Source organism: Talpa occidentalis, unplaced genomic scaffold (assembly GCF_014898055.3).
Source record: "Talpa occidentalis isolate TD23 unplaced genomic scaffold, MPIMG_talOcc4v2.1 talOcc4.5, whole genome shotgun sequence".
In the NCBI taxonomy this organism is placed as follows: domain Eukaryota; kingdom Metazoa; phylum Chordata; class Mammalia; order Eulipotyphla; family Talpidae; genus Talpa; species Talpa occidentalis.
In genome coordinates this window covers 74298994-74312112 of record NW_023604861.1, presented here as the reverse complement: position 1 = coordinate 74312112, position 13119 = coordinate 74298994, and the positions used below count along the sequence as shown (strand labels likewise).

Sequence of the window (13119 nt, the reverse complement as noted above, 5' to 3'; positions counted from 1 at the left end):
CATAGCTTTCTTCATAAAGCAGTGAGTCATGTTCTTGTTGGTTTGTTTTTTTTTAATTACAAACTTTAAAATTTCCTTTATTTCAACTCTTTGGAATATATTATCACCAGTGACTATTACCTTGAAAGTATTATTAATCAGGCATAAAAGTAGTAGTTGTTTTTTTTTAAATGACCCTCTGTGTGTTCTATAATTATTATAATTTGTTCAGTCAATCAGATCATTAAAGATATTGAGCATTCCCTTAGAACTCCTTTGATGATTCATATCATGCCTTTAGCCATGTCTTCTATTGTTACCACAAATATTTTTATTTTTCTGTGTGTCTGGGTTCCCTTGTAAGCTAGTTGAAGGCTAAGTCTTGCTTTATCTCTTAGTTCCTAGAATATTGGCACTCACTAGGTAGTTTTTATTTTTTTATCCTGTTGTGTTAAATCACACCATTCCATCCAGGCAATTTGATTTTTCATTGGCAGGGAGATATAATAAATACTCCAGGAACTTGCCACAAACTCCTTGGATAATTGATGGAGAAAGGAAGCTGGAGTCTTCAGTGGAAGAATTAATTTCAGATCATCTTTTAAAAGTATTCAAAGCAGAGAGTAAGTGTTGTAATATTTATATATTAAATACATATCATTCGTAAATAGATTTCTTGGAGGTAGCCAGAAAGATTTTACAAACACTGTCAAGTTTGGGACTCTGACCTGGCAGTGTCCCATGAATAGGGATTTCTGAGTCCTGTGTTCTTCTGACCTGAGTTGGATTTGAGCCAAAGGACCCAAGGATTTGTTTCATCTCAAAATAACTGCTCTTTCTTGAGCAAATTCAAAACAATTGAAACTACTTTCAGTGAATGCACTAAAGTTTTGAGCTTGGGACACCTTACCCTTGACCTCTTTTTTTCAAGGGAATATGAGGAAATTCAAATACCATATCCACATCCAGTGCATGTTTAAGAATAATCATTGGCAAATGCCTGCCTTCCATTTTAACTACTAAGCCTTAACTGGAATAAAGTTCAGGCTTAGAGAAAATAGATCAGCAGTTATTACTTTAAGAGACTTAATGGTAGTTTTCTTATGTTTTGATTTCCTAGGTATGAATGAGCCTAGGTTTGTAGGATGAGTCAGATCCTGTCAAGCTTGGTTTTTCTCAATAGGCCTGTTAGGTCAAAGGCAGAAGAAAACCTGTGATTTCATGGAGGAAAGGGACTAAGATTTCAATGTCAAGATATCATGCTAAGTATCAAGAAAAACTGTAGGCAGTGAGTAAATATATTATTATTTGGAGTGGATCTCCCAGCATAACTAGAGTATTTTTTTTTTTGAGAGACAATCTAGATAGCTGTTTTTCTTTATGGAAAACCGTAAGACAAGTCTACTTTAGGAATGACAGATATATTATTGACATGAGATATGGTTGTCCCTTCCAGTTCTCTGACTTGTCAAGAGGAAAATGAAGTACTTCAAACCACATCCTTCATAATTTATTGCCTGTTAGGTAGGTGACCCTTTATTAAGGGTCTTTAAGAATTATTTACTGAATGGAGATGAAAGTAACTTAGCAACTTAATGTTTTCCAAAATCTTAGCAGTGAGGACTCTGGGCTATTGTCATGAGCGTTTACCTACTTAATTTAATATTTATACACTCGTTATCTCGTAAGAGTTATCCAGGGCCTCCCTAGTTACGCAGGGGTTAAAGACACAGACTATCAAGCTATCTATAGCCACTGTAGCACGAGTTCAATCCCTGGCCAGGGAGCTACCCACATGGCACAGCAGACCGTTCCTGTCTCACTCGCTGCTCCCTTCAGCAGTGTATTTCAGTTAATCCACCTCTTCTGTTCCCCACTCTTTTTCTGGTGAATCCTCTCACCACCCCTTCCCCCCACACACTTCTGGCCTGTACCCCAGCTCTTGTTGTTTTTTTTTTTTTAATTTTATTTATTTATTTATACAAGTACTGGGTACAGTCAGATGTGCGGGAGGGTGAGAGAATCCACCAGAGCCAGAGCGGGGAGCAGAGCAGGCAGAAGGACCGAAGTACACTGCTGAGGGGAGCAGCGGGCGGCAGGAGAGGTCTGCGCGCCATGTGGGACCCTCGCCGTTGGCCGGGGATTGAACCGGCACTGCAGAGGCTGCAGGCAGCTTCCCAGCCCAGCGCTCAACCGCTGCGCCACCAGGGGAGGCCCTGTACCCCAGCTCTTGTATGCATGAATAAATAAATCTTAATAAAAAAGTTATCCAAACTATGAAGAACTGAGAATAAAACTTCAGCACAAAAATGTCTCTTTCAAACTCTTTTTGGGACCTCCTTCCTCTCTTTCTGTAAGAAAATTCAAGAAATTTCAGTTCTGATTATTTGGACCCCAAGAAAGCTCCCGTTACCATTAGGGATGCTTGGGGACTCTGAAACAACTTCCTAGGTGAACTCTTCATTTAGCTATGGGTGCCATCCTAACACAACACTACTCCTGAGTTAGTGGACTCTAAAGATCCTGATATTGTAGGTTTACTAGCAGCTTGACCATGGAGTGTAAACAAGGGTCCTTTGAAACTTATTGTTCCACAGATTCCTACTCTCTGCCTAGCCTAGATTCTCCACCTGGAGAAGATCTTGACCTTGTGCCCTTCCCAGCTGCTGGCTTGGCCAGTCCTTGATGTTAATGTAGCACTTCTGATCCTAACTAGAATTCCAGGTTGCCTTGGATATCTAGCCCTTACCTACCCAGCCCAGGGTTGCTTCTCTTTGTAAGACCCACAGCTTTGGGCCTTGTGACTCAGAGAGGAGCCCACTTTACCCTCAGAGCTCACGATAGCCTACTGTCAGGTGTTGACCTTGGCTTGCAAGAGGATTTCTTAAAGGTGAAGGGAGAAACAAATCCTACTTTCTTCACAGCTCAGCAACCTAGAAAGGAGGGCTAATCTTCAGTGCTGTTTTCATGGGATTTTTCAAACCTTTTAGCAGTCCTTCTTCTAAAGTCTGCATTGCATGTAGAGTTTTTCCTGGGGGCCACCCCGGTGGCGCAGCGGATTGAGTGCTGTGCTGTGAAGCTGTCCGCAGCCTCGGCAGTGCAGGTTCGATCCCGTCGGCCAGTGAGAATCCCACATGGTGCCCCAGACCTCTCCTGCCGCGCCCGCTTCTCCCCTCAGCAGTGCATTTCTGTCATCTGTCTGTTCTGCTCCCTGCTCTGTCTCTGGTGAATCCTGTCACCCTCCCACGCCTCTGGCCTGTACACCAGCTCTAGTATAAAAAATAAATAAATATTTTTTTTTTTTTAAAAGAGTTTTTCCTGGGGGAAATATGGCAGTCAAAATGGCTCACACCCTCTTTTTCTCCTCCCTTTCCCCTTTGTTCTTCCAAGCAATCTTGTTCTTCCTCATTTTATGCTAGCCAACGTGGCTGGACTATTGAGGAATAAATGCCAGTCTCGTGACTCGTGTTGCAGTTGTGCTTTTTGTGCAGGAATGTTCTGTGCTTTCCCCATCTTAGCCTTACCCACTATATTATAATCCCTACCACTCCGTAGTCAGCTTTGTGAGGATAAAAACTGTGTCCATCCTGTTTGCTTTTGTCTCCCCAGCATCTAGCACAGTGCCTTGTACACACATCCTGTCGTATTTGTTCTTGAAGGAGGTGGTGAGCCTGAGTTCTAACCCTCAACCTCTGTGTTCAGAGACCTCGAACTTTACCACTCTAATGACTGACCAGGATTCCCTAAACATCTCAGCCCTTCCCAGTCCCTGGTCCAAAAAGACTGGTCTTGCTTGTCCCTGTGGGCACAAGTGTGAGCTCCTCTGGCTATGTCTCTGTGGTGTGGCATAGCTGTGGTCAAGAGGCGCTGGAGCCGGACTGCTCAGTTCAAATCCTGACCCTACTACTTAGCACTGATGTGACCTTGGGCAAGTTACTTATCCTGTTTCTGTCATACCTTCCTTATAAGTACAATGGGACTAATGATAATATGTACTTCATAGTGTTATCATAAAGCATTGATGCCTCCTCATGGTAATGTTTGTTGTAATGATGATGGTGAAATTATCTGTCAGTTTTGTGTCAATGAAAGTTGTCAGGTAATACACATAAGCCCTTTAAAAAGCTCCACAACATTTCCCCCTTCTAATATTTGCAACTTTTAGTATCTGATGATCCAATGTGCACTGACTTTGTCATGTCCCAGCCTAGGTTTGCTTGTATTATGGATTTGCTTTTGGAGTCAAACTTTTATTTTCTCCTCTTATTTTCATCGGGTTTAATTCTCAAATAAATATTCTTGCTTTGTTTTGTTTTAATAGCAAAAAGAGAGAAGACAACAGATTTATCACCGTAAGCCTGTGGCCAGAGAAGTGGGGGTCTCTGGCTTTCCCGAGTGCTAGGGGCTGGGCGGGTAATTAAAGCCTGGCTTTGGTATCAGAAGCACTTATCTCTGCCATTTAGTCATGTGTCCTGGGGAAAGTACTTCACATATCAGAAGTGTTTGGTATCTTTTATTTAATGCCTACTTCCTGAAGTAATAATGATTAAATGAAATCGTATTTATGTGGATTGTTCAACGCAAATCAGATTTCTGCTCAGGGGTGGGTGTAAATGTCATAGGGCTATTACGTCTCTGATTTTTTCCCTCTTTGTCTGCTTCCCAAAGGTTTTAATTTTTCATCCTCTGGAAGAGAAGATGTAGATGTGAGAACATTAGGAAATGGTAAGACTGCACTAGCATTACTTGATTGGAACTAACTTTCAGATTATTACCCTTTTGAAAAAGACAGATTTATTATAGTCAGACAAATCCCAAAGTGGAAAGAGCTCAGAGCTTCTCCAAATAAAGAAGCTTTGTGGATTATGGAGCCACCTTTATAAATAATACGATTACATTTTGACAGAAATCATTTCTTCAGGGACCATCTTGTTGCATGTCTGTAGATTATAAGAAATTATTTCTGTGCCTTAACCAGGTGATACCTGTTTTCTTCCCCAAAAGCTTGATGATTAATTGTCCCATTTTGTACATTTTTTCAACATACATCTTCATTTTAAAAATGATTCTGTTCTCTTAATCTTCATTTCTCTCATTTTACATTGTTTCATTACAAGAAAAATGATGAGAGTTAGTCCTGAGCTATTTGATTTATAGTCCTTTCCTCTCATGGAATCACAGCCTTTCCATTTCAGTAGTTGATTAGGTTAGGATGGATTTCAACATAGTATACCTGGGCATTGCTGCATGGGACAATGTTACATTAGTGTTACCAAGACAGTTAGTGTTTGGATTTTATTTTGTAATTAACACAGGCTTGTTCATGGACCTCCGGGAAAGCAGTCATTTTCACATACTGCCTATACTGGGGTTTAGCAGCCCTTCAAAAGCCCCTTGATTCTTTTCACACATTATTCCCTCCCCCAGACGTAGTCATGTCACTAAATTTTCAGCCCTCTAGAGTTCAACTCATTTTTCACACCTCCTAACCCTCTTGCATTAGCTCAAATGTTAACTCCATCAACACGTTTCTGTTTCATGACGGGGTGTGTGCTGCCAGGAAGGCCCTTTGCAATTGAGCTGGTGAATCCTCATAGAGTACATTTCACTTCACAAGAAATTAAGGAACTTCAGCAGGTAAACCACTTCATGACATGGAAATCGTCATGTTTCTGCAACTCTGTAGCTGAACTAGAGTTACTAATTGTTTTTCTTTTTCTGCTACTACAGAAAATTAATAACTCCTCTAACAAAATCCAAGTCCGTGATTTGCAGCTTGTTACAAGGTAATTGTAGGCTCACTGGAGATGATTTCAAGAAGGAAATTTATATTTCGTAAGGGAATTGTATCTAGGATATATAAAGACCAGTCACACTCAATAATAAAAAAACAACCAAATTAGAAATTCATCTTTAAAGAAATGGTAACCAATGAATACATGAAAAAATAATACTCAAGGATCATTAGTCATTAGAAAAATACAAATCAAAGTGACTTCACAGTTACTAGGATGGGTATAATCAAAAATACAGAAAATAACAATGGTTGGCAAGGATGTGGAGAAATTGGAAATATACATTACTGGTTGGATTAAAAGTGTGCCACTTTGGGGGCCTCCCTGGTAGAGCAGAGGTTAAAGACACAGCACTATCAAGCTATCACCAGCCACTGTAGCACGAGTTCAATCCCTGGCTAGCCAGGGAGCTGACCCACTTGGCGCAACAGACCTCTCCTGCTCGCCCACTGCTCCCTTTAGCAGTCTATTTCAGTACATCTGCTTGTTCTGCTCCCCACTCTTTCTGGTGGATCTTCTTACTTCCTGCACCTCTGGCTTACATCCCAGTTCTTGTATGTATAAATAAATAAATCTTTAAAAAAAAAAAAGTGTGGCACTTTGGAAAACAGCTTGGTAGTTTCTTTTTCTTTCTTTTTTTTTTTTAAGATATATATATATATATATATATTTAAAGATTTATTTATGTGTACAAGAACTGGGGTACAGGCCAGAAGTGTGGAGGTGTGTGAGAGGATTAACTAGAGACAGAGTGGGGAGCAAAACAGGCAGATTTACTGAAATACACTGCTGAGGGTAGCAGCTGGCGAGTCAGGAGAGGTCTGCTGTGCCATGTGGGTAGCTCCCTGGCTGGCTGGGGATTGAACTCGTGCTGCAGAATGCTGCAGATAGCTTCACAGTGCTGTGCTTAATCCTTTGTGCCACTAGGGAGGCCCAGCTTGGTAGTTTCTTAAAAGGTTAAATAAATAAAATAAATAAAATAAATAAATTAAATAAAATAAATTAAAAAAAAAAGGTTTAAATCTAGAATTACTGTATGACCCAGCAGTTCTACTTCTAGATTTATACCCAACAAAAATGAAAATGTATGTCCACACAAGACTTCTATATGAATGTTCACAGTATTATTCACAATAGCTGAAAGATAGAAACTACCCAGATGTCTGTGAATAAACAAAATGTGGATTATCTGTACAATGACAAATTATTCAGTAATAAAAAGGAATGAAATGCTGATATATGCCACAACATGGATAAACCTTGACAGCATTATGAAAGATGCCAGATACCAAATAACACATACTATATGATTACATTTTTTATGAAATGTTTAGAGTGGGAAAATCTGTGGAGACAGAAAGTTGATTAGTTGTTGCAAAGGGATGAAGTGAGGGATAGGGAATGACTACAAATAAGTACAGAGGTGGGGTGATAAAAGTATTCTAAAACTAGATCGTGGTGATACCTGCACATTTCTGTAAATATACTAAAATTCAGTGAATTTTACAGTTAAAATGGGAATTAGATGTAAATTATATTTCAACAGAGTTGTTTTGAAGAAAGAAGTTTAGGGCAAGGCTTGTGTGTGCTTCATATATTCAGACTAACTTTCTTTTGTTTTTGTTTAGAGAGGCAATAGGACATATGAAAGAAGGTGAAGAAGAAAAGACCAAGACATACAGTGCCTTAATATGGACAAATAAAGCAATACAGAAGAAAGACATTGAATTCCTGAATGACATAAAGGTAGTTTAAATACTCTAATTCTTTTTTTTTTTTTAAAGATTTATTTATTTATTTATACAAGCACTGGGTACAGTCAGAAGCGCAGGAGGGTGAGAGAATTCACCAGAGCCAGAGCGGGGAAACAGAACAGGCAGACTGATGAAATACACTGCTGAATGGAGCAGCAGGCCGCAGGAGAGGTCTGCACGCCATATGGGACCCTCCCTGGGGGCCGGGGATCAAACCGGCACTGCAGAGGCTGCAGGCAGCTTCGCAGCCCAGTGCTCAACTGCTGCACCACCAGGGGAGGCCCTAAATACTCTAATTCTTTTACTTTTATTCTTCTATTGTTTATAAAACAATAGCTTTATAGCTTTTGTCTTCCAGTCTTTTGTCTTCTAGTTTGTTACCAACAAGTCAAGGAGAATGGGCTCTGGGACTGTAAGACAAAGCCTGGCTCTGTCATTATTGATGGATAACTGGGCAATTCATCTCATCTGCCTGACAGGCAGTGTTGCTAGTGGTTAAGAGCTTGACTCTGAGAACAGGCTCTGCGTAAAAATGCTGGATCTGCATTTCTTAGTTGTGTGACTTTGGACAAAAATTTACTTAGCCTCTTTATGCTTTAATTTCTTCATCTGTAAAATTAGTTAAAAGAATTAAGTGAGTTTAATCATATAAAGCACTTAGAACAGTTTTTGGCACATAAAATACAGTCATCAGGGGCCTCCCTGGTGGCCTGGAGGTTAAGTATCAGCGTTATCGTTGCTACGGCCTGAATTCGATCCCAGGCCAAGGAGCTAACCCACATGGCGCAGCAGACCTTTCATGTCTTGCCTGCTGCTCCCCTTAGCAGTTATTTCCATATCTGCTTGTTTTGCTCCCCGCTCTGTCTCTGGTGAATCCTCTCATCCCGCCCCCCTCTACCGCATCTCTCGCCTACACCCCAGCTCTTATATGCATAAATAAATAAAAATAAATCTTAAAAAAATGAATCTTAAGAAAAAACATTCATCAATGCTATTATCATAATTGGTCATCTTTATAAAGGAAATACAAAATAAAACTTACAGAGTTGATGCTAAGATCAAGTTCATAAATAAAACATGTTATAAGTAAAAAGAACAAAATAATATATATGCTGCACATAGGTTTTTGGCACATGCTAGGTTTCCTTCACATTAACATGTCACTCTCAAGGCTCTACCTGTTTATTTGCATATATCTTCCTATCTGCTCCACTTCTTCCAGTAAAGATAATTTACTTTCAAATACAAGGAATGAGCATAGTGGGCACAAAGATGTATATAGTTATTACAACATTGTTTAAATGGCCAATATTTGGTAATAATGTAGCTGGCCAATGACAGGGACTGGTTAATGTTATGGCTTATTTGTTTGATGGACTAGTACTGACCAGCTGTTAGAAATTCTGTGATGAATATTTATTGACAAAGGAAAATGTATCTGATAAATGCTAAGGGGGAATGAATAAGCTATATATGAATAAGCTATGACACATCGTGATGTAAACATTCACACACTATATATTCACACACCTGCACCCACATGCACACATGACTACATATAAAACAAATCTTATGGCAAAAGATACCATAAGTTGAGGATTTGCATATGAAAAGTATAAATACCCAATAAAGAAAAACAAACAAAAGATATGACCAGGAAGCTGAAAAAAGAGCAACTCCAAATAGCCAAGACTCATTTGAAAGTTGTTCCACCTCCATGCTGAAGTAACAGTGAGAAATCACTTTGTTCCTCTTGGACTCAGAACACCTATTGGTTGGAGTTGAGAAGGCTAGTTGCATACATTGTTAGCAGAAATTTAAAGTGTTTTATCCTTTTTGAAATATTGAGCCATGACTATAAAAAAAAAAAATACCCTGGACTTCTTCCCAGAACTCTCACTGCTGGCAGTCCTGTAGAAATAAGATTCCAGTGTGGAAGGATATGTGCACAGATGCTTATTGACTTTGTGCTAAGTGACAAAAGCAACAAGAAGATTTGAAACAAAGTGAATTTCCTTCAATAAGAAAGTGGTAGAATAAATTGGAATATTCTACAGCTATTTAAAATTAAGGCTAAAGCACATGTTATCCCTTTGAATTAGTGTGTGTTTGTTAGGAAAAAAGGTAGAGGAGGTAGGTTTATATCTATTGAAGGAACACTCATAACATGAGGAAAAAAATCAAAGTGTAGAACAATGTTGGTAATGTTAGTGTTTTAGTGAAAATATACGAGATATATGTATTCCTACTGAGGGAGGTTCTCCACAATGAGGGAATGGACTCGATCTCTCCAGTGGTCCTTCAGTTCTCAGTTCTGTGGTATATAGCTAAAGGCCTTTGGGGTTTGGCCCTTCTATCCAAGTCCTTTAGTATGGTTAGTCAGACTTCAGACAGCTGTCTTTAAGATTACAAAACAGGGCCTCCCTGGTGGTGCAGGGGTTAAACACAGCACTATCAAGCTACTGCCAGCCACCACAGCAAGAGTTCGATCCCCAGCTGGCCAGGGAGCAACCCACATGGTACAGCAGACCTCTCCTGTCTCCCCTGCTGCTCCCCTCAGCAGTGTATTTCAGTTGATCCACCTGTTCTGCTCCCCACTTTGTCTCTAGTGAAGCCTCTCAACCTCCCCACCTCTGGCCTATATCCTAACCCTTGAATCCATAAATAAATGAAATAAATCTTAAAAAAAAATAAATAGATGCGTAATCTGGGGGCAGCCATTAAAGAGCTAATCAGAAGTAATGTCGAAAGATGATTTTTTAAAATTATTTTTAAAGATGTATTTTTTTTTAAAGATTTATTTATTTATTTATACAAGCACTGGGTACAGTCAGAAGCGTGGGAGGGTGAGAGAATTCACCAGAGCGGGGAACAGAACAGGCAGACTAACAAAGTACACTGCTGAGGGGAGCAGTGGGCGAGACAGCAGAGGTCTGCTGTGTCATATGTGGATTAGCTACCTGGCCAGGTATTGCACTCAGGCCTCATTGGTAATAGCATGATAGCACAGAGACTTTACCCGTATGCCACCAGGGAGGACCCGAGGATGGGAGTCTTTTAGTGGTTTACAGCCCAAGTGAGACTAGTTGAAGTGAGACACGTTCACTTCCAATAATTTTCTTAACTGTTAGGGTTAGAACAGTTTTCAAGTATTCCTTTTGGCATCAAAAATATAAAAACTGAGTTACTGCCCCATACTGAGAACAAGCCACTTCAAATTTACTACTTGTTTCCTCTTTTTAAAGAGGAACCTACTTCTAAGAAGAAGAAAAAAATCACTTGTGTGTTATATGTGTTTCTGAAAACACATTAGTCCCCAGCAGTATGGGGTAAGAGTGCTATGTTAGAGAAAATGAAGTGATTTCCTTTTGTGTGCTGAAGTCAAGCAGACCAAAACAAATAAACAAAACCCAAAACAAAACACTCAAGCATGTGCTGACCTCGGTGTTAAGTTGGAAGCCGTGCTGGGTCTTGTAGCTGGGTTAGTGTTTCCATGGACTGACTCGTGGGTCAGAGTCAAGTCTCCTAGGTACAGTGGAAGGTAAAGGAAACAGAGCTGAGGAACATTCCTTAGCCACTCATTTAAGGGCTGACAGTTTCTGGACTCTAAAATAAAAGCCGCATCTTTAAAGATTCCTTAATAGTTCAGCCTTGTCCTCTTTTTTTTTTTTAAGACTTTTTGGGCGAGAAAAATGTCAAATCTTAGGGAGACAGCTTATCTCATCAGAATAAAGTGCTTTTCTAAAATCAAAGAATTAAAGAACATAAAAACCCATGAGTCAGGAGGGGCCACTGACTCTCTGCTTTGATAAAGCAGTTGCATCCGTTCATTCAAGTGTAGTCTTTGTCAGAACTTGCTCTCAGACAACTTGATAGAGGGAGGCCAGACAGAAACCTTTCTTCACTAAGCAGCGCTTCAGGTGTTCACTAATCATGTAAATTAAGGAGTTGTTCCAACAAGAAATTACAGAGGATTCAAAGTTCTTATGAACCTACATTTCTGGTAATGCCTTGTATCTATTTTTGAAACTTGGAATCAATGAGCTTTTTGCAATATTAACCTCTGTTTCTTAATTTATATCTTGTGACATAAAAGGAAATCTCTTAATAGTAAGAAAAACAAGCCTGTGCCTCTAAAGTCTGAATTATAAAAAGACATGCAGTGTTATTATTCTCAAGTACTTTGAACTAGGCTAACAAATACCGAGAGGTACTGGTTTATTGTACACATTTATTTTGTAACTGTTATGTTGAAACATCACCCTAAAACATGCAAATTGCCCATACACACAAGTAATGCTGATGTTCCACCTTCTACAACCAGTCATTTGTCACCTCAGCCTGAAATCCCCACATTTAGGTCACTCTGTTGACTTAGGGGATAAAAAAATAAGGACATGCCTTCTAGAAGAACTCTGTTGAAGGCAGGATACAAATCCAGGGTCTGAACAGTTATAACAAAGAGAACTTGGGTACCATTTACTTCAAAGTTATTTTTTTTTTAATGGTCTATTGGAAGCCCCAGAAAATGAGCAATTATGGTCAAGGTTATGAAGAATCCCAGAGTTTGAACCTCCAGTGGTATATGGAGCCCTAAGGAAATCTGGTGAGCCGTGGATAACAAAGGAGGTGCTAACACAGGCTTCACTGGGCAGCAAAGCTGACTCCATTGTTGTGTATCATATCCTCCTCTAGGACTTAAAGATCAACCAGAAAACACCTCTACGGGTTCTTCACCGGAGACCCCTGGCTGTGAGAACTCGAGTCATTCACTCCATGGATACTTGCTACGTGGATGAGCATCACTTCCGCCTCCATCTGAAGACTCAAGCTGGAACGTATCCTTTTGACCTTCTGCATAGCAGTAACCTACCTACCAAAACTCTCTGGGAAGAGTTCATGTTACCCTCAAAAATAGGGTCAACTGGATCTGGGAGGGAATAAGGAAAAGATTAGGCTGGAGATGAATCCATTTTGCTGTTGTTTTGGGGTGTTTTTTTTTCCCACTAGTTTTTCCAAGTGACATTTTAAATCACAAGGAAGGAAACAGCAATTTCAGTATGTACTTAGGTTTCTTGTAATTACAGTGTCTCACACAATGTTGAGCGTGTTTTCAGTACTCAAACACTTTTGATTGATTCATTTTCTGTCTTTACACATTTTGCAAGTCACATATTCCTGACCATGTTTGGATTCTCTCAGAATGTTTGAACATTTGCCCCAGATGATTAAACACTGATAGTAGATGGGAGTGGCCCTACTTTACATACCCATCTTCATTTGGCCACTGGCCCAGAACAATAGAGAATAGTCCAAGGCAGATCACTTGCCCATAACCTACCCTGACTTGTGTGGTTTTGTATTCGAACTGCGTTACTGGGTAGAATTGATCAGGGAGCTACTAGTCTGAGCTTTAATTTACTTTTCAAAGGTGCTGCTAGTTTTCATTTGTTGATTTTATAGTGTGGTTTCAATCGCCTGACGTGATAAAATACTTTCTAACTAGTTATACAACTAATGATATACACATGGATGTAGGGGGGGAAATGTCATTTTAATCACCAAGTAGCATTCACACCATATTGCTGTAA

General features: G+C 39.7%; 1 protein-coding gene across 5 annotated transcripts in view; it reads left to right on the top strand.

Annotated features, from left to right (window-relative positions):
- Positions 1-13119, top strand: part of PUS10 (pseudouridine synthase 10) — a 70694-nt gene that overhangs the window by 51055 nt on the left and 6520 nt on the right. For all 5 annotated transcript variants that reach the window (XM_054701580.1, XM_037527445.2, XM_037527444.2 and 2 more), the window contains exons 11-16: positions 477-602; positions 4648-4704; positions 5540-5616; positions 5710-5765; positions 7403-7520; positions 12224-12366. In XM_054701580.1, the coding sequence (XP_054557555.1) occupies positions 477-602; positions 4648-4704; positions 5540-5616; positions 5710-5765; positions 7403-7520; positions 12224-12366 (577 nt within the window). The remainder of the gene's footprint in view (positions 1-476; positions 603-4647; positions 4705-5539; positions 5617-5709; positions 5766-7402; positions 7521-12223; positions 12367-13119) is intronic.